This window comes from Mangifera indica, unplaced genomic scaffold (genome assembly GCF_011075055.1).
Source record: "Mangifera indica cultivar Alphonso unplaced genomic scaffold, CATAS_Mindica_2.1 Un_0053, whole genome shotgun sequence".
In the NCBI taxonomy this organism is placed as follows: domain Eukaryota; kingdom Viridiplantae; phylum Streptophyta; class Magnoliopsida; order Sapindales; family Anacardiaceae; genus Mangifera; species Mangifera indica.
Genome location: NW_025401145.1, coordinates 1 through 25,513, shown reverse-complemented (window position 1 = coordinate 25,513; position 25,513 = coordinate 1). Strand labels below are relative to the sequence as shown.

Here is a 25,513-nt window from a genome sequence, read left to right as displayed (position 1 = left end):
CAGGATGTTTTTCTGGATTTTCTTCCTATTCCATTATGTGTCTTCAGGAAAAAGCAGCTATCATCATGTACGAAATCACATCATGTAATTGATGGAATTATCTTATTTACATAATGAACAAAATAAAAATCTTTCTCTAGTTTAATGTTTGTATTAGATACACTTCAGTATCTAATACAATCACTTGTATTAGATACAAGTGATTGTATGAAGGCAAGGGTAGGGATTAAGAGAGTTGAGTTTTACTCCTTGTATTATATAAAAATTTATTCTCAGAGACATAAATAACATAACTGTTGACGTAGGTGTTCGAACAATAGATTCACATTTTAAAAATGTCTTCTCTTCAAAATTCCTTTGCTCGTTCTCCTCCATTCATAATTATTATCTTTTTATTATTCTACCTAGTATATGCAAAATAATTAATTCCACTAATTTTAATGAGTGTTATTATATTCTTACGTTTGATTTACCTCGGATTTATTATAAAGTATGGTTTGTAAATTTTTTAAAAAATTATTAGAAAATGAAAAAAAACAAAAAAATATATAAGAAATTTATTTTAATAGGTTGACTTATTGAAAAGTACATGAAAACATGATTCAGAGAGCTATTAAGTTATATCCTAGACTTTATTGTTGAGATGGGCTAGCACGACCCTTTGAAGCCTCCATGACGTGACAAGACTAACCTTCCTTTCATAAAAAAAAATTATATACATATTTTTTTAGTTTTTTTTATTGGGTATTTATGTAATATACAAATTATGAGAGTAATACTAATTAATGGATATATAAAATATAATTAAATATTATTTTATTTTTGTTAAAAATAGTAATATCCATAAATGTTAATTTTGTATCTTTCTATAAATAAAAACTAATTTAATTGTTGCACGTTAACAAACGAAATGACAAGAAAAAAGATCGTTTTCAAAATTTGAAAATAAAATCCTCTTTATTATATCCCTAATTATTTTGACAACAAATACAGTATCAATGAAGCTGTAACAATAACAAAAGGCATAAATTTTGAATTATTTCCAAATAATGACAAAATTACTATTAAAATTTCAAATTTTCATCTAAAATGTCTCGTTAAAAATTTGTAATTTACATAAATTTATTTGTCTCTCCTCAATAATTAAATAAATTAATGTATAATAATATAAAGTCAATAACATAATTTAAGTCATGGGTGGATCAAATGCTAGTTGCTCTACTTTGGATCACTATTTAATTTGACTCAAACCTTTTTGTTCTAATACTAATTATACTTTTTTTCTTGAGAAAACTGTTTATCAATCAAGCAAACTGAATTAGATTTCGAATTAATTTATTTAAATTTAAACTAAATTTAAATTAATTTTTATTTGAAATTGAATCAATTTGAATTTATCTATCCCTGAATGTAAACATTAAAATATATAAAAAATTCTATAAAATTGGAAAGAAATTTGGGTGGGCTCCTGAGTCCCAATCCAATGAATACTTCCCATGCTCTTCTCGAACTCAAACGTTTTTTTCTTGTCCTCAACCAGACTTCAAACTAATTCAAATAACGCCAACAGTTTGCATGCACGATCAATCCGAATTACATAAACAACAACACCAACAATATTAATAATCACACAGAAAAAAGGAAGAAACAATTCGTTTCCATTTTCCTTCGTTTTCTGGTTAAGCGCAACATTTGCAACCAAAGGTATATTCAATCAAAACCCTGTTGCTTTTTTCTCCAAATGCTATATGGGTTTCGTTCATCTCCTTGTTTGCTCAAATGGGTCTGCTCCAAAATTGGATTTTCTGTTTCGGGTTTGGCTAAAAATATGCTCTTGTTTCTTTCCCTTTTTGGTATCTGGTTTTTGTATTTTTATCTTTGCCTGTTTTTTTGAAGTATATGGTTCTTTCAGTTAAAGTTTCATGTTTAGAGTGAGGTTGTTTAGCTTGCATGCTTGTTTAGCAATTTGTTTGCAATTTGTGGAGATGGTTTGCTGAATAAACTTAGACTTGTGATATTTATTATATATACTTTCAATAATTTTGATGAGTGTATGTGTAAGTAATAATGTTGTGAATTTTAGGTGTGTTATTAACTTGTTCCCTTCAGTTATTTTCTGTTCAGTAAATTGAGATTGGATTGCTTGTGTTCTGCTCTGTGCTAGTTCTTTCTTTGATTCAATTGGGGTACTTGTTTCTGTTTTTTGGGGGTGTAATACTTGCTTTTCTGTGACTTGAAACGTTTTTGCTATCGTATTATTTATTGAATATTCAGAAGTTATAACAAGTAAGAGGAGTTTTTTATTTTCTTTCTGTGATTAAATATTGATTTGTTTTGTGTTGTGGAAAATTGTATTGTCTGCAACTGTGGAGTTCATTAAAGTTTACCTCATTGAGTTAATGCTTCAATCAAGCCTGTATAAGAAAAGAAAAGAAAAGAATTTATTTTGTTATTAATTAATCAAAAAGATTGGATGCCTTTTCGGTTTAGATTTAGTTAAATATCTGCTTTTCTGTTTGTTATTACGGAGGTCATTTTATTGTTAATGTTTTTTAAAGATATATGCTTTTTCGGAAAGTTGATTTTGAAGATGGTCTTTATTGATTTTAAGAAGCATATGCGATGCTTATTTTTATTGTTTTTGTTTTTCAGATTGGAGATTTTTTGAAAGTTTCCCTAGTTATTGTATTACATTATTATTTGATTCACTGTAGCATTGGAATAGATTTCGGTGAGTTGGCATCCTTTTACAGCCATGAGAAAAATGTTTCCAAACTTGCTAGGTTATTGTCTACTTAAATCTAATAAACTTTACTGTTGTCAAATATTTATCATTACTTTTTGAGCTTGTCTATTCTGAACTTTTTTTTGTTTTCTTTATCTTGTGCCTAGTTGATGGCTGAGGAGAGTGGCAATTTATTGGTAACTCAAGAAGGAACCAAATCTGATGGAGGTACTTCAGGGAGAACATCTATGGGAAAATTAAGTTCTTCTAAAAGTGGAGAGAAAGTTCTTCCTCGTTATCTCAGAGTCTCTACTGGTTCTTGTCATGACTTGTGTAAATATGGCAGGAAGCATGCATTTGAAGCCAAGGAAAGATGTCCTATGGCAAAAAGAATTGCAAAACCATCAATTGACAACCAAAGTCAAATGAAAATATTGATCTTGCCAGAGACGGAAAAGACATTGGTGGTGAGGCCCAAATCATCTCCTGATCCAAAATCCTTTTCATCTGACATCCCTGAGATCATCAATCATGAAGTATCTACAAGATCACCAAATGGACGTAATGTGCTTAATATATCAGTGGATGGTCACAATCCACTTAAGGGGGAAGTTCTGTTTGGGATAAAAAAGACATCAGCAGCCAAGCTCAGACCATCACCCACTTTTGAAACCCATCTATCTGAATCCCCAAAATTCAATAGGCAGGAACTGTCAGCTTTGACAAAGATGGAGTTGTCTTCAAAATCAGTTAAATCTAAATCTAAAGAAAAAAATGCGTCATTAAAGCATGCCTGTTCTTTGAAACCAAAATCTTTGGATCAGAATCCATTATCTTCTCTTGATTCAGGAGGTTTAAGTGGCAGAAGAAACTGTGACATCATGACTGGCCCGTACAAAGCAGCCATAAAAAAAGTGATAGCTTCCCCAAGACTTTCATTGTCATCTCCGATGGCATCAGTGTCTCCTAAACCTTCTATCAGTAGAGTTTCAAAGAAAGTAATGGCTTCCCCAGTAGTTTCTCAGGCATCTCCAAGGGCATCATTGTCTGCTAAACCTTCTATCTGTAGAGTTGCAAAGCAAGTATATGCTTCCCCAAGAGTTTCACTGGCATCGCCATCTCCTAGACCTTCTCTAAGTAGAGTTGCAAGCCTAAATGAAAGAAAGCGTACAGGCTTCAAAGTTGTGTCTCCTATGAAGAATCAGGGCCGAACTAAAACAGGTGAACCTAAGGGGCCCAAGATTGAGCTTAAGCACACTAATAATGATTTGGTCCAGGAAAAAACCCTGCATATTATCAAGATGGAAACTGAGAACAAATCTTTGGAATCTGATAAAAATGAAAGCTATGTTGTTGAACCAGCTGTGCCTCCATCATGCTTGTTAGCTGAATTCCGTCCAGTTTTTCCATCATCACCGGTACACAATGAAGAAGAGCAAGAGATATCTGAGTATACAGAATCTGAACAGAAGATGCGTCTCTTTCTGAATCTGATGAAACCATTAGCACAGAAGATGTGGGGGATGAACACCCAGGGAGGCCCAGATGGGACGGGATGGTTTATTCTGAGGACAAAGGTTCCCAGGCAATGGAATTACATTGTGGTAGGGGAAAGGTCGTTGACATTCAATCTCAGAACAAAAATCCAGGAAGGCTCAACTTCAGGAGAGGAAGAGTGCTTGGAGAAATTGAAACACTCAAGGGTGATGGCAGAAGAAGCTTTAAGAAGAAAGGAATTGATGTTGTGGTGATTGAAAGCAACCCTGGTTCACAAGAAGTTGTTTTGAGACATCAAGATGTTCAAGGAAAGAAAGCTTCCCCAATCCTTTTAAATAAAGTCATCGAACAAACAGCAAGTAAACTTGCTGAGATCCGGAAAAGCAAGGTTAAGGCCTTGGTGGGTGCTTTTGAAACAGTTATCTCCCTCCAAGACACCAAACCTTCTGCAAACACCGTTGCCTGAGTTGGAGTACAGTGCTTTTATTAACATGTCTTTGTTCTTTTTCAATATATCTTAGTAAATAAACCTAAGCATACGCGAAAAGAAGTAAATGAAGTTTGCAAGCCTATGGAGTTGCAGAAGTGTTAGAGTAGACTGCTCTGGGGGGAACCCAAATGCTGGGCTGAATGTCCTAATCCTCTGTGTACTGACATTGACTTGCTTCATACACATTTTTTGTTGGGTATGCTTCATTTCCTCTTTGAATTCCATACTAAATGTGCCAGTTAATACACAGTTAATAAAGCAAATATACTAATGACTTTTATGCATCTTTTGAGTGTGGAAAGCGAAGCTTCTTGACTGTAAATTGGCTGGCTTGTGTGTGCTTTGTTACATTTTGTGTTTTCACTTTTTCTCTCATTCAGTGTTTTGGATTGTTCTTTTATTCCACATTGAACAGAACTTTTTGTGATCTACTTTGTTCTCCATGCTTAAAAATTATCATATAGTTACGCATGATTGTCTGGTTGCAGTAAAATTCTTGTGGATATTATTTGAATATTTATTTATATAATTTATCAAAAACCAGCAGGATTAGTAAATAACCTGATCAACCCCTTCACTGGTAAAAATTATTGATCTTGGGTAAAAATTAAAAGTAATAAAAAATATTTTTATTTTTTAATACGTCTACGGTGAAAAAATTGCCATTTTTCAACTTTCAGATTTACTCATTTTAGAATAGATTGATGGGAAATTATCATTCTCACACATCAAAGGTAGGCATGCACTCTCAAGTAAAAATATAAATTAACCCACTAAGAGTGCGTTTGGTTAAGGGTTTTTAAGATTACCTTGTTTCTATTACCAATGCTGACGTGACAGGTAATATAGATGGTAATCTGATTACCACCTTCATTTAAGGTATTTAAAGATTACTGGGGTAATCTTGAGTTTATTATAGAAAAATTATTATTTATTAATTTTTTGAGATAAAAATAAATTTATTTTTAATTAATATGACAAATAATATAAAAAATATTTAAAAATAATTATATTTAAGGGTATTTAAGTAAAATAATTTACTAGTAATCTTTTATTATCTTTAACCAAACACAATAATTATTTATACTTATCAAATTTTATCAAACAAAGTAATCATTTATACCCAGTAATCTTCTAAGTAATCTATCTTCAAGGTAATCTTTTTATTTTAGTAATCAAATATTACTCAAATCAAACGTCTCTAAGAGGTTACACCTTAAAAGCACCGGAAAATAAATAAAACCCAAAAATGCAAGAGCTGACACGTGGAAAATCGTAGGGTTGAAGGTTCTCTCTGTGGACATGAAAGCTTTTAACTATCCTCAAGTCCCGACAAGGCAAAAAGGTTGGCTTGTTCAGGTTTAAGTCTTTGTGATGATATATTAAAATAATATTTTTAATTAATTTAATGATTATAACTTGTTTGATATGTTAATATTCGTTACTTAAAAACAAAGGAAGATAACTGTAAACGATAATACGACGCCGTTCTTTTTCCAAAGTCACCGCCAATCAGGTCGGTGCTAAATAAGACAAAGTGGCTCCCACTTGCCGCCTATGCATCCGCCACGTAATCGTTTACCTGCTCAAATGCTCAATCGTCGACGTGACGTCTTCTCATTTGTCGTTTATTTGATTAATAAAATTACCTGTCAGCATATCTTGCCCTTCAAATATTTAACGTTTTCTTCTTCTATATGGAACCCAAAGCCCTCTCTCTCACTGCTTTCTCTGCATTTCTCTTTCTTCCTCTGTAAATGTAATTCTTTTGGACTAATTTCCCCCTGTTGGCAGTGGAAATTTACCAGCTTTTTCGTTGTTTGCGAGTTGAGAATTTGTTACTTTATTAATTTGTTTGGTTTGATGTTTCAGCACATGCAGAGCCCTAATAATTTTGTATTTGTGCAGAGATGGTTTTTCTGGGGTTTTGAGGCTGTGCATGCAAGAAACTTCATGAGCTGAGGTGAAAAGTAGGGTCTTGATATCATGTTCATTACGATCTAGGTCAGTTTCAGCTTGTTTGCTTCTGTTGAAGCTGGTTTTGTTGTGGGCTGAGCGGTTGTCAATTTTTGTTTTTACAATGTTGATTTAGTAGTATCAAGAGAAGATGTGAACTGGGTTCTCTTTGGATTGGTTATTGCTTGAGTTTGTTTTGGCTTTTTTTAAATGATGTAAATTCTGTATAAGTGGTTTTCTGGATCTGAGATTTTGGCTTTGAGTAACATGCATTGATTTATAGATTTCTCTTGTTAAAGAAAAAGGTTTTTGTATTGAAATTAAAAAACACCGAGTTCATCATATGTGTGCAGGCTCCCAAAAAGGTGGATAATTGAAGGAAGTAATAAATGTTATGAAGTTTGATGTGGGTTAATTCGTTGAAACTTAAAAGCCGTGATATTTTATTGGACTATGCGAGTGAGATAAAGTGAGCATTAGCTCTACAGTTAACTTGCTCATCTTGGAGGTTTTGTTTTAGTTCTATTTGACTTGGTGCTTTTGGGTTATCTAAAGAACTTTACTTAGTTATGTGGTTTGCTGTTGGTGTTCTTTGATTTTTGAGGTCTTTTTGTATGTTCAGATTGTCATTTCACCATTTCTTTCTTCTTCATCAGTATGGGGATTTTTCGTTATCTTGTTTTTTTAGTGGATGCTGTGAGAAATTATTTGAGAAGAAATGGTATAACAATAATGGAAGAAGGATTTGTCAAAAGGGTAGCTTGAGACATTGCCTCTGCAATAAATTATATTTTATGTAGGAAATTATTCTCTTTTCTTTTCAAATGGAGCACATTACAAGTAAAGATTGGCTTAGCAATTAATGAATTATTATATGTTTATGTGCCTAGATAAACTGATACTTAGTCGTACAGAGTATTGATTCTTGATTATTTTTAGCTACTTTCATCCCTTGTCTCTTCAAATAGCTTGATTTGTAATGACAGCATGAGGTTCTATTATGTGGTTCCTATATATTGCTGGTGCAAACAAGCATAGGCGATTAAAGCATCATAAAATTGTGTTTTTAGTATTGTCCTTATCTTTCTTGGTTCTCTGTAGGAGGAAGTAGAAACAATGATTATAACGAAGCAGTATCGTTGCATACACTCAGCAAGCTGTCAATGCACAAAAGGACATCTCAGTGAAGATGTGATTTTCCTAGTATTTCAACAAATGAACTGGAACCCCAAGCTTATTGCCACTCTTTCCTGTGTATGCAAATGGTTTGATGATCTTGCCAAGCGAGTATTATGGAAGGAGTTTTGCCGAACAAGGGCTCGAAAGATGATGCGTGATCTGCAATCAAGTGGGAGTCACAGTGTTGATGGAAATTGGAGGGCACTTGGGAAGCTTCTTATATATTGTTCAGGATGTAGCAAGGGTGGTTTGTTCAATAGCATTGAGATCCCTGGCCATTTTGTTTATAGGACCCGGTTTTCTCGGACATCAGGAAAGAGTTTTTTGTTGCCACAGTGCAGAACAGATATCTTGTATGTGTCTGATCCATGTGAGCATCTTGACCAAGGAGAGGAAGGGGATGTAGGGTTTTTCCGTGGAGTTTTTAAGTCTTTCTCAATGTCAAAGGTTAAGAAAATGCTGATTCAAAGGGGAGCCCAGCTTCATCCAACAGAAGTATGTCCTTATTGCAAGGCAAAGTTGTGGAGCATGCTGCAAGCCAAAATGATACCACAGAGTGCCACCTGCAGGTTGGGTGCATATGAGGATTGCATTGAGTATTATGTCTGCCTCAATGGCCATATGCTTGGGATTTGCACCCTCTTACCTTTGTCTGATTCAGAAGAGGCATCTGAGCGGGAGTAGTAGTTGGAATAGATCACAGGTATTCACTTGCAGCAACAATCTCAGCTATATCTTGTTAGTGAAGATTTGGGATGCTTGAAACAGTCACACTCATCACTATGCAAGTTTTAGAGGATCTTTGTTACCTGTTTCATAAATTGCTAAGACATTCATGCCCTTTTTGGCTTAAGCATCATGTAGAAAGTGGAAAATATAACTGTGAGGTAGTTTGCTTGTTTTCTTAACTGAAAAAATTTTGTAGCGCCACCCTAACAAGATTATTCTTTTATTGGACAGTTTGATTAGTGCTGCAGGCATGGATCTTGTGTCTGCCAATGGATTTTTACATGAATTATAGAAAGTGAGACGTCCGATAAGATGGGCCGGAAATCTCATTCTCTAAGAGCTTAAATCACTGATCAGTCGGGTCTTGACTCCTGGGTCCAGTGCTATCGAGTCTTGCTTGCCCCAGTGAAATTGTTTCCTTGTGAAAGGTTAGAATCTATTGCTAACCATTACCCTGTATTTATGAATGGTCATTAAATGGATGGCATTTTGGCCACTGCAATAATTCATATAGATTTCCTGTTAATGATAAATTAGTTGCCATGCTCTATGCTCCACGCTTCACGTTGCCATGAAGACAATTCTGCAGGTTCAAGTGCAACTTTATGTTTTATATCTTATTTAAATGTCCCCAGGTTCAAATTGCTTGACAAAACACAGCAACGTATCAATGAGGGCTTGCAACCTCATTGATTTTTCTGATAGCTTGAGCCCACACCACTATAATATGTTATCATGGCCGCCAAAACCTTAATATGTTCATACTGAAATGTTATTGGTCACAGCCCATCTCTAAGTCAAATTGGATGTGCTCGGTATTTACCACATTTCTCCAACCAACAGTTGTACTTTTCATATTTCTGACCACAAATTCCCGCAAAATAAATGTGCATTGAGTGGCTAAGCAGGTACTCCCATTTTCATGTGTTAACCGTGTATTGATGATGATAGGTTAATTCAAGTGTTAGAAACTGTCTCAACTACATAAGATATGGGAAAATGTAATGTTTTATGAGTATATCCCAACTGAGAATTTGGTGAATGAATAAGAAAAGGGATCGTGGGTAGGGGTGTTTAAAACTAGTTAACTAAATGGGGCTTTTTTTTTTTTTCAGTCGAATTAGATTTTTGGTTTAGAGAAAATTGAAAATAGGAATTGAATTTGTTGAAAGATTGGTTGATTTTGAATTGAACAAAAAAATATTGGATAAATTTAGAAAAAATTTTAAATTAGAATTGAATCAGTTGAAAGATTAATCGATTTTGAAATGAACAAATAAAAAAATATTAGATAATCAAACTGAGTTGGTTATAAACCACTTTTGTTCCAATCTTGGGATGATTGTTTTGGCTTCAGATTTTTATATACTTTTTTATTCGTTCAGAATGGTAAATGACTTATGGAATTGGTTGTTTCTGGTTGAATAGACAATCCGGAAAATGGAACGGGCGTTTCACATCTTGAACAGGAGTTCCCACCTTCAAAGTTTTCTCAACATTTGCAATTGAATTGATTTGGTTTGGTCAATTGATTTTGAAAAAATCGAAAAACTAATAACCTAACTGAAAAACCAATTTTTGCCAAAATCCTAACTGGTAACTAAACTGGTTTTCCAGTTACCTGCTTTTCAGTCAGGTTACTAGATTGGATACTGGTATTTGTGGGCATAGAAGAAATTTAAAAAAAGAGGAAAAAAAGCATCTTAGAGCATAATTTGGCATATGCCATCTGGACTTACTGCCTGCCTATACTGAAATCTAGGATTGAAAAGCCTAAATATATTTGAAGCACAAAAAGATTCCCTTTAAACTTAAAAGGAGCCTAAATTCTCCAAAGCATATTTCCAAATGAATCTTTTGGGCAATGACTCACAAAAATGCCACTGCAAAATCTTTGTAATTTAGTAGATATATCATATATGTTACATGGACTAAAGAAAACTCAATTACAGAGAATTAAACAAGAAAAAGTATACAGGGTCGAACCATAAACTGCATGAAATAGGTTCATTCTATGCTATATATGCCATAAGAAAATTTCATATTCCTTCTGTTCTATCTCTGCCTAAAGCCCTCTATTTCTTTATTTTTGTGTTTGCTTGATGTTTTTGGATGAATATTGGCTGGATAGTGGATACCTATCATCCTCTACTTCAAAGTCTAATCCCGATATGCCCATCCCTCCAATATCAACTGCACAGTTGAAAACTTTTGCCAGGCATTGAACAACCATTTTAAGCTGCGTGTATAAACAAAACAAAGAAAACAATAAAATGGCAGCAGTTATCTGAGAAGTGGAACCAAATTTCTGGTTACCTTGTTTCTGATCCAGTTATTAGTTCGGATACCTATCCAGTTCTGTTTTCGGACATTGCTGACTAAAAACTCCAAAGAAAGCTTTGGATTTTGGGTGCCGAAATCCTGGGCTTGTGCTGCTGTTAAGTGCAAAAAAGATCAAAGGGATTTGATTCTTCAAATATTGAAGCACATGCAAGAGCCATAATTCTCCAAAAACTGCACCAATAAGATGCATCAAGAGAAGGGTCTGTTTATTCATAATTGTTCCTTTAGTACAAAAAGTCCCTAATAGTAAAGTGTTGCCAACTAGTTCTGTCATTACCTAACAACTTGTCCGTTAACCAAAATCCAGTTTTTATACTGATAAAGCAATTCCGAACCAACAATTGAAAAAAATCTAAAAATGCAAACCGAAACTGATTCACCAGTCTACTGGCTTTTGCAGTTTGGTTTCCTTGGTTTTAGTTTGATTTATCAGTTTTCTGGTTTTTTAGCAGCCCTAATAGAGAGAGCCTCGAGATGTCAACATGACTACATGGCAAAACTAACAAAATTTGACATGATATTTGAACGATGATCAACATTTCAAACAAGATGTAATTGTTCAGTAGGCCAAAATCCAATAGTTCATCTGGGTAGAAGTTCCCAGAACATATATATATACACACACACACACAAACACACTCATATATACATAGACATAATATGCAAGCTGTAGCGTCATGAAGACACCATCAATATCATGAAATATAATGTCAATGAAGTCAATCATTTGAACATTTCAGCTGTGGATTCAAAGAAGCATACAACAATCGATATTGGTAACCTGTAACAACTCAGAATTTCGAGCAATTCTGCTTTGCAAAGCATGAGCATCGACATGAATTCAAGTACTGATAAAGGCATTAAAAATGGTAATAAAAGAAATAGGAGACACAAATTTCAGATACTGTAACTTGGATATAGTTGCTTGATAGCATAGTCTAATCAACGACTTAACAATGGATGCAGTAAACCAAATGGATGAAAATGCAACAGCTGTATGAAGAGAGCGTAAACATCAGGAAAACATGGCCTATCATAAATGTGCTTAATGCAGGTGCCTCTCATCAATGCGCAATTCACCAAATCAATTTATCTAAACCGGCTCCAATGTCGCTTATCTGTGGAGAAATTTAGAACACAACAGTAAATTAGTTTACTGATAAAAGTAATGAGAATAACAACCAAGTACCAAACCCACCTGTGAATGATGCCTTGGACACTGCCAGAATCGAAAATTATAATATAACACAAACACATTTGTTCTGCTTTGATTGGCTAGCTTCTTTCTTTTCTGCTCCATCACAAAATAAGAAACAAGTGGAAGAACAATTACTGAACATGCTTTATGTTGGGGAAAAGGCTAGAGCAAATTAGGTAGTCAGGTAGGGTTGTTGGCCTTGGCTTGGCTGGTTCTGTACTCAGGAGGCCAATAATAATTGAGTAAATCTATGTGCGTTCACAATAAGTACTAATATGTGTACTAATGATAACGTGTTATCATATGATTTGGTATTACTTTTTATCTAGCTCAAAATCACTTAATTATTTAATGACACGTCATCATCAGTACACAAATTAGTATTTATTGTTAGCACACAATTTTATTGATAGTAATTTAAGCTTGTTAATTTACAAAAAAAAAATGTCTGAAAATTTCAACCCTTTGAAAAAAGATTAGTTTTTGGTGACTGCAGTTTCCATTATGATGTTACATTGATGTTTCCATAGAAGGGACAAAAAAGATGGCAGAAGTTGGAATCTCATCATCTTTAAAACACAATTTTCTGCTATCTTTTCGGTATCAAATCTGCATACTGTTCAAACAAAAATTAAGTAATTTATTTCTAAAATTCATCTTAGAATAGCATATTGGAAAAAAGAGCAAAATATGCAATGCAAAAAATGGTACCTTTCTCCTGAGATGGAGGTTGAACAATGACATGCATGGTTGTAACACTACCCGGAATATCACATAGGGGACTCTGGCACTCCCCCAGTGTTCTGTTGTTCTCCAATATCTTTCCTGCGCTTATAATCTTCATATCTTTCACTGTTCTTGGACCATTCTCCTTTTCTGTCCAAATAGATAAATGCATACATTCTTAAAGATCATGTTAATTAACAAAGGAACAGAAGTCACAGAGGAGATCTTTTAATAAGCAATAAGAAGACAAATGCAACCACATGGCAATCAATACCTGAATAATTCTAAGGCTTACAATCTGTTCAAAGTCATATGTTTATCACAAGATTGACAGTTCTAGAATTAGTTTAATGGATTGCTTATTAATTTTTTACAAATTTTTGCCAAAACTGTTACTGAGTTGTTGATGGACTAAGACCAAGGACAAGCTGCAATGAAAGATGATTTCCAGACTTTCACGGTATCTAACTTCTACATCAGCTCAACCAGGTATAGAGAGAGAATTGGACAACATTTCAAGTGAGCGGCAACTAAAGGAATATACTGCATGTCTTTGATAAAAAGAAATATATTACAAAGTTTGACTCTCTTAATTTCGGTGCAAAAATAAATAAAGGACATATTTTAGTCCCCAGATGAACCAATTATTGCAGGTGAATTGTCCTGAATTTGGATCCAGTTACAACACAACAAAAACAAGATAGCAAACAACTTAAAAGCATGTTCATTTAACTGATACTAAATTAATCACAATGCATCATTTGAGACTACATGGACGAGACAACATCACTAGGAGAATGAAAAATGTGATATTTCAGCTTTGGTTGTAGGTTAAACTAGAGTACAACCTGTACTACCAAGCTAAGCGTAAAACGGAGAGGCTATGGTTCTGTCTCTCCTCCTGCTACACAGCTTGTACTCTAGTCTAACATGGTTTAACCACAGCTGTGGTTAACAGTGTTAGACTAGAGTAAAACCTATGCGCAGCAGGAAGAGAAACGGAGAGGCTATGGTTCTGTCTCTCCTCCTGCTACACAGCTTGTACTCTAGTCTAACATGGTTTAACCACAGCTGAAAGCCTGAAACATCACATTTTTCATTCTCAACAGATCACATAAGAATGAAAATTACTTGATGATGTTTCATATATTCTTTGAGACAAGTTTCTACTACTCTTCCACAAAGTTCACAGCTAGTTCTTTTGATTGTCTTGAAAAGATCATGCATATCCAAGAATTTCACCAAGAAACCTAACTAAATTTTGACATTAAATTGGCGGCAAAGGCACTTGACAACAGCTCTGCTCCAAAAGATGGTCATGTTCATTCAAATGATATGTGACTAATTAAACCAACACAAAGAGTCAATTCCATAGGAGTTTCTCTAAGTATATATCAAAATTTTGTAATTTTAACAACAATATGTCATCTGATTTCTCTCCGCAAGTGTTTATGCCTAACCATAGTTAACAATGAAACATTTACCAAAGAAGAAACTCGATGGAAAAGTAGCTACAAATGTTAAACTTTGCCAACCCTGATAAACTTGGAATTTAAGCAAAACACACCCAACTAACCTTTAGGCCATTGAGCAAGAATGCTTTCCTTCAAGGTTGCCACGCTTGTAGCAGTAGGAAAGCTCTTGGGACCGATATCCGACCCATCGGTCAACCGAAACTTGATCTCTAACTGATCTTGTACACCCGCCATCTAAAACCTCTTCTGATTGACGGCAAGAAGAATCTCTCAGACTTAAAACTCCAGGATCCTCACTGAAGCTTTCTCCTAACGAATTTATCAATAAATATACCGACAAGGTTCACTATGAGTAATCAGTAATCACAGAAGTCCTCGAATCAAGTCCTGAATTTTACAGATTGATCAAAATTCTCACTTTAGTATTCTTTAAGTATGAATATAAATCACACACAAAAAAAAAAAAAATCAACAATCTTAGAAGTGGAAATTAATACAAGAAAGGAAAAATAGTTATAATAAAGACGTGAATTTCTGATTTTTAGGCAATAAAAAATAACATCATTATCCCCAATGAGGATAATCCATATAAATCCCACCAGAAAAATGAAATTAAGAACCAAAAATACACAAAAGTACAGGGTTTTAAACAGGAAAATCCTCAACTGGGTCACCTCCAAAACAATCAAAAACCCAAAGCAACCACTGAAAAGAATCCAAAAACCTTGATGGGTTATCTTACTTGCCTCCGGAACTGATCTGGGTCACTCTGTTTTTATCAAACTGAGGAAGCAGACGAGAAGAAGAAAGAAGAAAGAAAGGTGATGTCTTTTCAATAATATTAATTAAAAGAAAAAATAAAACGAAGAGATAAAATAAGTTGCTTGAGAGGGGGCAGTTTGAGAGTTTTCAAAGTCTGCTAAATCTAAGGTCAATGCTACCATTTTTTCTTGCCTTCTCCTTCCAATCTCCTGAGGCTATGGAAGTGGACAAATTTTACTCTTTTATTTCTTTTAAGACTGTTAAACCCTCTTCCTAACTTCCAGTCTCCAACCTCACAAACGACCTCGTATTATGTGTCTCACTTACACAAATTCACTTGTGTCCATCTGAAATCGTCACCGTTCACTTCTCTCATCATATCATATCCCACCAATCATCACTCTTTATGGGACGTTTGATTTGGGTATAAATAATTACTATGTTTGATAAAATTTGATAGATATAAATAATTATTATATTTGATTAAAGGTAATAAAATATTACTAATAAATTATTTTACTTAAATACCCTTGAATATAATTATTTTTAAATATTTTTTATATTATTTATCATATTAATAAAAAATAAATTTATTTTTATCTCAAAAAATTAATAAATAATAATATAATTATAATAAAATTAAGATTATCTTAGTAACCTTTAAATATTTAAGGTGAAGATAGTAATCAAATTATCATCTATATTACTTATCACGTCAACATTAATAATAGAAGATTACTGTAATATTTTATTACTGACAAACAAAAAAACTGAAATCAAACACTCCCTTAATGTGTGACCCAGTAACCATACCGACTCCTTATAGCTTTGTGAGTGTTCCAACCGTTCCCATGGTTAATAACTCACCAATTGAAAATTCCCATAAAAATATCTAAAAATCTTTTTAATGGGATGAAGTACTTTCTTATGAGTCAAAGGATTGATGTGTGGATCGACCTTTTAATTAGATTTAATATGTTTTTAGTCATATGACGTTGATATAGATTAAAAGTTGTTTTAGTTATTGTTTGAAATTGATTTGATACTAATTCTCAATTAGATTGGTTGATTGGTTCAAATTTTAAAACACCGATTATAAATACTATTAAAATTATACAATTTCATAATTAAATAATAAAAATATGTAAATTTGTAAAATAGTGATATTCTAGACTTACCCATGTTGTTAATAGGTTAGATGAGTATTTTTCATCTAAGGTTTAATGTAAATTTTACTTTTCATTTGTTAACTATAAAAAATTTAAATATTTATCCGTTTATTAAATTTTATTGTTATTGTCAAAAGTAAAATCGTTATTTAAAGATTTTATTAAAAAGAAAAAAATTATCTCATTTTTTTTACCTTAGTTTTAAAAGCTCATAATTCCTTTTACCATCATATTTTTCAAGTTTAAAAATTGATTTTTTTCTCCCAAGTCTAGGGTTCACAACCTCCATATTTTTACCGTTCACAATTGCCTCTACAACTTTCTGAAAAATCTCAATTTCAACCTCTTTTTTATTTTCAACTTTTTACACATTCTAGCGACCTTCTCCAACCGACTCCTCTGCTCGAGACCATGCCTCCCTTCCTCTCGATGTAAGTCAAGCCTCTCTCTCTGATTGAGTCTCTTTCCTTCAATGAGATTGCGATGCAATAGGTCTCTCTGTCATAGTGCAACTTTCGGCCATCATTGGCATTGCACGTTGCTCACGTTTCTTCGTTGGCTCTTGATCCTTCATCAATGCATTTCCTTGACAATAAAGATGAAGTCTTCGATTTTGACAAAGACATCGATTGAAAGAGAAATGGGAGGGAGATGGACACTGATATCTTAGACTTGGTACAAGAGACACCAGAGACAGAGAGAAAAGGTCGTCAATAGTAATCTAGAAACTAAATCTAAAGTGGATTGAAACTGAGATTTTTCATAAAATTAGGGGGGCAATTGTGAATAAAAAAAATATGGAGTTTGCAAACTTAGACTTGAGGGGGAAAAAGTTAGTTTTTAAACTTGAAAAATATTAGGGTAAGGGAAAATTGCGAATTTTCAAAACTAAAATAGAAAAAAAGAGATAAATTTTTTTCTTTAAATAAAATCTTTAAATAGCGATTTTACCTCTAAGAGTAACAATAAAATTTAATAAACGAATAAATATTTAAATTTTCAATAATTAATGGATAAAAAGTTAGGTTCACATCAAACTTTAGATGAGAAATAGTCGTTTGGCCTTGTTAGTATTATAAAGTGGTCAAGTTCAAAATTGAATGAAGTTTACATCCTAAAAATTGGTTTGAATTCTATTAGGGATTTATGCTATCTTTAATGAATATATATATTTCATGCACTAATAATGAATATAAATACTAATACCGGTACTAAATTTTGTATTACACTATCATCATGAATGTTAACAAACCCCGAAGTGACAAAAACCAAGTACAATTTCTTTGGCTCGAGCTCTTTAATTTCAAGCAAATACAATGAACATATTTCTTCCATCTTGTGCTTTGAAAGAATCAATTGTAGCTTACATAATTGCAACTAAATACCCCTAAACCTGTCTTAATCATTCAATCATTTTATTGACAAGAAGAGGTGAATCATATTTTTGTTATTAGAGAAGCAAATTGCCAAAGAGGTCCGATCAAATGTGGGTTCAGAACATTAGGAATATGTCAAGAATGAAACCTCTTTGCCTTGAAAATCAGAATTTCAATCTAATATGGATGCCAAAAATTAAAAAGAAAAAAAAGGTGCTAAATTCTAAATGGATTTCTTGTTATCATCAACTAAGCAAATTCCAAGAAAAAGAGGAATCTTTCTTTATACCATCTTGCTAATAAATTTTCTTAGAGATTCTATTCCCAAGACATAAACAAAGTAAGTTACAGAATGGCCAATGGTGGAGGAGGACGAAAAAAATGTTTTGAAGAAAATGAATTATCTGCACATTTGAAATGTGTATCAGGAATAGTACATAACAAATACCAGTATGTAATGTAACCTAATAACAGTTCCCCAATTGAATGGGACCTGAAACAAAGCAATCTTCCATGACCTACTCCTAGAATTCACCATGATACCAAAAATCAAATGGGAGGTACTAACAAAAAATACAGCACCAGTAACCAAAAAAATAGTAAAAATAATAAAGGGAGAAAAAATGTTTATGGACTTCATGGGGGAGCATAACCGAAAACCTTTCCTAGCGTTCCTCATCCCGTCATCGATCAATCAATATGAAGACATCAACATAAGCAGTGTATTGTGTATTTCAGTTTTATTCCAAATTATGGGCCAAGTAACCAAGCAAGATCCCTAGCAGGAATACCGGTAACAGTATCCTTTTTCCCAAGCAAAGAATTAACCACGGATTTGTATAATACAGAATCAAAGAATGAAACTCAATATCCGTCTAGCGACGCACGTCCAGTCCTGCAATAGTATGGGGTGACTGCAATATCTGAACCTGGAAGGTATTGCCACTTTCAGCCAATTTTTTCAACCTGACTTCTCATTTATAACCTTGAAAGAATGAGACAAAAAAATGTATTTAAACCCATATCAGTAATGTCTTTTCCCCTTCTATCTCTTGTTCCTAGCTCCACTAGTTGATTGGTTACGTCTCCAAGATGTGGCAGTTCCTCACAAAATCATTGGAGTAGTTGACATACTTGCTCCAAAATGGGCGGAGATGCTCAAAGCCAATCTGTAGCCATGGTTTTGACTGGCCATTGTAGTGGATAACTGCAGCCTTCTTCACACTTTCGATATTGGTCTTATTCTGATAGCCCAAGCCAAGCATGTGCCATGATGGGTCAATCGGGTGAACATGACCTTTAAATGCAATCAAAGCAGGTGGTAGGGTTCCAAGCTTCCACATTGTCAGATTTGATTTCAGGTTCTAGTATAAAAAACCCCACAATAAGAATAAAATTGTGACAAAGCATATGCTAATGATACAATCAAAAAGAAGAGAAAGAAATTAGAAAACACGTTTACAATTCTTTGCTCATTAAAAGTAAGTCCTAATATTAGTCCAAAACTTCTATAACTGAAATTTCAAATTTCAGTAAACAATTTAACATCCTACAAATAGACAATGCTAACAGATATAAATGAATAAATGACCATGACGAGATTTAGTTGTAGTAGAAAAAATTTGGCATGGATGCTCTAGCAGATATGAATATTGAATTCTATTTCCTTAAATAACTCACTCAGCCATTCCACAATCCTCATTATGGCTTAAAACACAAATAAGGAGGGAGGTTAAGGTAAAGGAAATAATTATAGCGAGAAATAAAGTAATCAAAACTTTACCTCTTTCAGCCAGAAATGGTAAGTTTCTCTTATATTCGTTTTCCTCCATGCACGAAGATCAAAGATATTCATCCCATAAGCCCACGCACATTCCTCAGGGTCCAAATTCTTTGCTACAAGGGGATGTGAAAAATTGAAGTAGTTTCTAAAGCGCTTAGACATTACCCACTCATCTTCGCCTCTACAAGTTTCCACAGCTCCATTAACCTTGCCCTTAAGATCAATTTCCCAAAGAGGAGACAAATCACGCTGGATTACAATATCATCATCTACAAAGACCACTTTGTCGAGGTGTGGAAAGAGCTGTTAAATACAAACAATTGGCAAACAAAACCATAAACCATTCACTCTCAATGCTACAAATTATGTGCACAAATTGTACGGACAGCAAACAATCCTTTTTCTGGTTACTTGATTAAATTACAAAGTCCCACCTAAATAAGCAAATATAGAAAATATTAGATGTTTTAACAAATTCAAAAGCAATAGAGATTGTAATATTCTTTTCCGATAATCTCCCTAATTATCCTACTCACTGTCATGTCAAATTTTGGTATACTTTTAAAGAATTTTATGAGTATGAAAGACAGGAGAAGATTTTTGTATCCACATAAGAGACAAGAAACAGCTAATATTGCATCTACTTACCTCTGGTAAATATATGCGGAGATGGTTCAGTATAGATATGTACTTTGGGCTTCTAGCCTGTAATTTTGAAGCAAAATGTCGAGGAGTGGTATCACTGAGATTGGCTCCAGCAATGTGATTCCCATGGTAGTAATTCCTGATTCCATAATGGTTCTCAACAGCCTCAAGAACTGGAACATTCTCTCTTGTTAACCAATCAAACTGGTGAACACCTCGCACTTCAACAATAGCAGGGGAGACAGGGTTTAGTGCAAACCAAGAGTGCATACCCGCATAAGTTTTCTTGTCTGTGATTATGTGGAACACTATCTTTTCAGGTTTTAGAGATGACTGCACTGCAGAAGCAACAACAACTGAAGCAGCCAAAATATTATCAGTTGACAGGACGAAGTGGTGGTAAGAGTTGTCAGAAAGCAAAGGAAGGAGCTCCGGGGGAGGCAATTGTTTGCGTGCATGAGCATTAGAGGAATATTCATCAGTCAAACGCAGAGAAAGGCAGTGGATGCCTTTAGGAATAGAACTTGCAGCAAAGTGCTTGTTCATCAGTTCTGCAAATTTAGATTCCCTGATTTCTCTTTCAAATTTCTCCATCTGTGCATAAACAATAATATCAGTCTAAACCAGTGCGGTAAATTTGTTCTAACTAAAATCATATTCACAATAAAGATAAGCATACAGACATTATATGACTACAACTTTAATTATTTATTTATCAGTCTCTTTCTTGATAAAATAATAGCAAAGCACACAACATAACTGGTAAGGCTAAAATAAATGAGGACATACCAAAAAAGTTAATAGTTTAAAGACATCCTCATTCGTCACAACACACATGAAGGTTAAGAAATTCAAGGTGAAAATATTGTAGAGATAATTCTGATTTCCTACTTCCAGTTAATGATACAACATCCCTATTTTCCCCATTTATTAAAATAACACACCATCATAGTCCAAGAAACTTGGACATTTTTTTCTTATGTAGGTCACTGGAGAGGGGTATGCACAGTGGAAGTCTTGGTTTACCAATGAAACAGGCAATATGAGACAACATATGTTGTCCCTTCTGGCTTTCAAAGCTTAAATCCTAAAGAGAAATATCAGGAAATTAGGTCACAGATTGATCAAACAGCAGGTCTGATTGCCATAACAACACTCCTCTAATTGCTGCATGCTTTTTAAGAACTGTACTGTCCAGAAACAATTAAATTGCTTAACTGTTAATCTCTCAAACAGATGAGCAAGCAGTGGAGTTCATAGAAGCCTTAAGTTTCTCATCTAACTTAAATCCCAATATCACATACTCTGGACACTGGACACTGGAAAATGCAGTCTTAATAATCAAGACATGTATCCTTATCCAAGCAAGATAACCAGGGTATCAAAAATGAAATGAAGTAATCCCCCAGCCATTAATAAAAGAAACCCTCTTTCATTCTCTCTGACATTGGCATCAAACTATATATACTAAGTTGTGTTCATAAGATCTGAGTATCCTCAAAACGATTTAAACAAAGTATAAACATTACCTGCATCATGTCTTCATTTGAACCACAAATTTCATATCATAAGCACATAGTTCTAACACTATGGAGATGTGATAGTACATTGAAGGAGGATCGACAAGAGTAGGCATCAAATTTACAGAGAGAGAAACTGTGGTAACCGTATTAACTAAAGTAGACATCAACAGAGCATATTTACCAGTACATTAATATTCTGTGGCCCAAATGCTTGCAATGTTTATTTGACTAAATGAAAATGCAGGGAGCTTTCTTTTCAATAGTAAATTCATAACTTAATTTAGATAACCAATTAAATTTCTACAAAATTGACACTGGTTATCAGAATCCAGCGCATTAACGTAGGGGGCAAGTAGTAGCTTCATCCTTCTTTCTTCTCCAAAACACCTTTTTTTTCCCTGAATTTTCCTAAAGTTTATGAATACTGACAAAAATCTAAACTATCAAAAATTTAATTCTCACTAACCCTCCTAAGACCAGGGATTAGAACCTCATTTGGTCTTGTTACAAAGCTTTGAATGAAGAAGGAAAAAGTGTAGATGAGATTATTTCTTGAAGCCTTAGTTTTCTTCACCCCATTCCTCTCCACAAAATTTAAAAAAAAAAAAGCAAAAGAAAAAAATTAGACAGTAGACAAAAACAAAACTAGATCTTCAACATACCATTGCTCTCAACATGATAGCAAATGTCCTAGCATCATACTGACTGGTCTTCATGTCAGAAACAAGTTGACTAAAAGAATCTGGAAGCTTTACATCATTTGGGATTTCCTCGGCGTTAACTTGATTAAGGATCTTGTAGAACTCATTAACCAATTTCTGTTACATCATCACCAGCACAAAGTGTAACCAACTTCATTAAAAAACATAAAAATTGACAACAAACCAAAAATGAAGGATCAAAAGAACATGTTAAATGTAATTTGAGAAAAAGATAGAGACAGAGAGACAGAGGGAGAGACTTACCTCTGAATCATCAACCCGACCGAGAAACCTTGGTCCTAACCGTCTGCCCAAACAATCTGAAGCAGAGAAGAAAAGCACAGACAAAGAATCACAAACAGGTCAAGAACAAATAACTAAAAGCACTATAAATACTACCCCAGATCGCAATCTATTTTAGTAAAAGCAAACATCTAGTTACTACATACAGAAGTAACGATTTCACAATTTGTAATACCTGGAAATTACAGTTACAGCTGACACTATTTGAATGTTGAACAAGAAAAAATAATACAAGTAAAATTTAAACCCATCAATTGGGGAGGGTATCTTCCAAAAAAAATTAATCAAAAGATACAATCGATAAACGAATTTCAAACAGTGCTTGTGGTAGGTCTCCAATCAATCTCTAATGTCAATTATAATCTAAACGAACAAAGGGTTGACTCAACTTATTTGAAATCAATTAAATTAATTATAACATTGACAATGCAAACACTTAGATTGAGCCATAACCCCATAATTCTACTGATTCTAGCACTGGCAACCACTAGACAATATGAATTCACACTAGAAGGCCAATAAGTTGGTTTCAAAATCATTTCCTCTCCATATCAAATGTGGATTACATTAACTTAGATTCAGAATTTACTAAAGAAATCAATCCAAAACTCAGATCCTATAATGAAATCAAACTCCATAAAAAATCCAACCATTAACATCAATCCATTAGGTCTAATCAATTATTAAAAATCCCAAATTTCAAATCTTTTAAAACGAACTAATCAATGCAATAAAAAAATGGAATCAAACCCATAAATAAAATGAAATGAATCAAGATCAAAGAAACATACCAAAAGAGGAGCACTTGTTGACACCTTCTAAAGTAACAAGAGCGGTAAGAATGAAGACAAAGGGCAACAAGAAAGCAAGAATAAGAATTGCATGAAAAAGGGTCCTATATGAGATGTGACGAGATGCGACCTTGATCTTCATAAAGTCAATGAAACCTCCTCCATTGCCATTAACACCGTTACTGCTACTTGATAATATTGTGATGCTTCTCATGCTAGGCGAAAAGTGAAGCTGCATCCTTGTCTATGCAGCCTCACCACCACACCGCCACCACCACCACAACAACAACCACCAACAGCCTCTTCTCTAACACAATTTAAGCAATCCAAATAACCTCGACACCAACAACAATAACTCAGACTCACACAACCCACCATCAGATCTTGATCTTTCCCCGAAAGTCGCCTTCTAGGTCTCCCTCAAATTTGGTCTTTTTCTCAAAGACCGCATTGAGTTTTTAAACAAACAACTCCACAACTCCACAACTCCGCCTCTCCGCCACTCTCTCTCGCCAATAATAATATTAATAATTGCAATAAAAATTCAAACTTTACACTCAAAATTGAATCTCTTTCAATCAATTAATGAATGACTCACCCAGTTAGCCTTCTGGGTTTTCTTGATTTTCTCTTCCTTTTTCTCTCCAAATCAATTAATCCATGAGGGAAGACGAGAAAAAATAAAATAAAATTGTTAATTTTTTTCGGTTATTTCTCATCGATGGACCCTCTGATCTAATTTCCCTTTTCTAATTTTTAATTATTTCAAATTTAATTAATAAAATAATAATGTCATATATTAATTAATTTTAAATAATTCATATTTTATTAATAAATTAAATAAAAAATTTGGTGGTGGTGATGATGCCTGGACCTTGAGATTAGGAGGGAGTTTTTGAGGCTATATTTAGATTGTCTTTATTATTAATTAATTGTTTGTCGAGCTTAGATTGGAGGGTAATTAGTTTTGTGTAAAATATTTTTAAACATTAATATTTCTAAGAATGTTGGCCAGGTCAGGGGAAAGATGGGATAGTCATTTGACCATAAAAATTTGGTCCTCTTCTTATCTCATCTTATGTAAGAAAAGAATTTTTTGACATGGTTGAAGATGAGAATAGAGATAAAAACAATCTTTGTCTCGTTTTTTTTTTGTTTTATACGTATTTCAAAGTGTAATTTATGAAATATTAATTGAATTTATCAGTATTATTACTATAATATTAGTCTAGTAGAGGGGAGGGGATTAATAGAGGATAGGGGGTCAAAGGAGGGCCATTTTACTCTGGTTAAAATTTGAAATTTTGTTCAATATATACGTGCAATACCTTCGATGCAACTTCCACTTGGAGGAGGACAAATTGTGGCAAGAAAAGAGGCTCATTAAATTAAACAAAAGGATGTGGATGACAGTCATTGGTGACCCCAATTACTTGTTTCTTCTCTATTATGCTCTTATAATTATTTTATAAGCTTTCAGGGTATTTGTGATTCTAAATTGGAACTATTTTTTTAGTTGTTTCATTTTCTTCTTTCATGGTTTTTCTTCTCTTTTGATGATCATTTTTTTACTTTGATATTATTATTTGTATTATGAATTAATCTTTTTTGAATTTAATTTAACTTGAATTCACTTTTGATTATTCAAGAAAGAACACACGATAAAGTTTGAAACATTAAGTAATCAAAGAGATTAAACTTTGATATAGTTAAATGTCCTTGATAAAAATACTGAAAATGTGACTTCACTTCAATATAATAAAACAAAATTAGATAGAAAATTGGTAACAACAAGTCTTCTGTAGACTTAATTTCCAGTCCATAAACAATTCGTTGGCCGTTAATCTCTTAAACCTTATTGACTCTTACTAATCTGACGGTCAGTATTTGCTAACTGCACTTTCCTTATCCAGAAGATAACAGCAGACGCGGGTTTTGGCAGTTTCTCGTCCGCGGCGGCCTCTTTGATCTTGTTGAAAAGGTAACTCACGATCAAATTCAAATCCACAGACACCCTTTGGTTTCTCCGTCTCTTTTCACTTCTGGGTTATCTTCATTTGCCTCTTCCATTATTTTTGTGCTTTAAAAAATTGTTCTTTACTGGCAGTGTTACTTATAAAGTGTGATTCATTTCATGTTCTG

At 33.7% G+C, this 25,513-nt stretch overlaps 4 protein-coding genes across 12 annotated transcripts; 2 read left to right on the top strand and 2 right to left on the bottom strand.

The window, feature by feature from the left end:
• Positions 1-1,474: 1,474 nt before the first annotated feature.
• LOC123206914 lies at positions 1,475-4,476 on the top strand. The gene is made up of 3 exons (XM_044624198.1): positions 1,475-1,704; positions 2,653-2,731; positions 2,893-4,476. Exon 3 carries the CDS (start codon positions 2,896-2,898, stop codon positions 4,474-4,476), a length of 1,581 nt encoding a protein of 526 aa, XP_044480133.1. The 5' UTR covers positions 1,475-1,704; positions 2,653-2,731; positions 2,893-2,895.
• A 1,913-nt stretch (positions 4,477-6,389) lies between these two features.
• On the top strand, positions 6,390-9,126 carry LOC123206909 (EID1-like F-box protein 2). 5 transcript variants are annotated; one of them, XM_044624189.1, is made up of 4 exons: positions 6,390-6,471; positions 6,621-6,716; positions 7,770-8,550; positions 8,808-9,126. In XM_044624189.1, the coding sequence occupies exon 3, from the start codon at positions 7,785-7,787 to the stop codon at positions 8,529-8,531; it is 747 nt and encodes a 248-aa protein (XP_044480124.1). In that variant the 5' UTR covers positions 6,390-6,471; positions 6,621-6,716; positions 7,770-7,784; the 3' UTR covers positions 8,532-8,550; positions 8,808-9,126. The 5 variants fall into 5 exon arrangements, 4 of the variants coding, with proteins under 4 accessions (XP_044480124.1, XP_044480125.1, XP_044480123.1 ...); XR_006500152.1 differs by having other exon boundaries at positions 6,401-6,538; positions 7,770-8,734; XM_044624190.1 differs by having other exon boundaries at positions 6,401-6,538; positions 6,621-6,675.
• A 2,688-nt stretch (positions 9,127-11,814) lies between these two features.
• Positions 11,815-15,319, bottom strand: LOC123206907 (membrane-anchored ubiquitin-fold protein 2-like). Of its 5 annotated transcripts, XM_044624187.1 has the most exons (5): positions 15,061-15,309; positions 14,420-14,705; positions 12,829-12,993; positions 12,118-12,210; positions 11,815-12,037 (listed from the first exon to the last, which is right to left on the bottom strand). In XM_044624187.1, exons 2-4 carry the CDS (start codon positions 14,550-14,552, stop codon positions 12,155-12,157), a joined length of 354 nt encoding a protein of 117 aa, XP_044480122.1. In that variant the 5' UTR covers positions 14,553-14,705; positions 15,061-15,309; the 3' UTR covers positions 11,815-12,037; positions 12,118-12,154. The 5 variants fall into 5 exon arrangements, with proteins under 5 accessions (XP_044480122.1, XP_044480119.1, XP_044480120.1 ...); XM_044624184.1 differs by lacking the exon at positions 11,815-12,037 and having other exon boundaries at positions 12,191-12,733; positions 14,993-15,319; XM_044624185.1 differs by lacking the exon at positions 11,815-12,037 and having other exon boundaries at positions 12,191-12,733; positions 15,043-15,319.
• A 2,688-nt stretch (positions 15,320-18,007) lies between these two features.
• On the bottom strand, positions 18,008-24,113 carry LOC123206917 (probable galacturonosyltransferase 14). The gene is made up of 6 exons (XM_044624200.1): positions 23,372-24,113; positions 22,542-22,597; positions 22,239-22,394; positions 20,057-20,647; positions 19,409-19,711; positions 18,008-18,989 (listed from the first exon to the last, which is right to left on the bottom strand). Exons 1-6 carry the CDS (start codon positions 23,607-23,609, stop codon positions 18,705-18,707), a joined length of 1,629 nt encoding a protein of 542 aa, XP_044480135.1. The 5' UTR covers positions 23,610-24,113; the 3' UTR covers positions 18,008-18,704.
• Between the last annotated feature and the right edge of the window lie 1,400 nt (positions 24,114-25,513).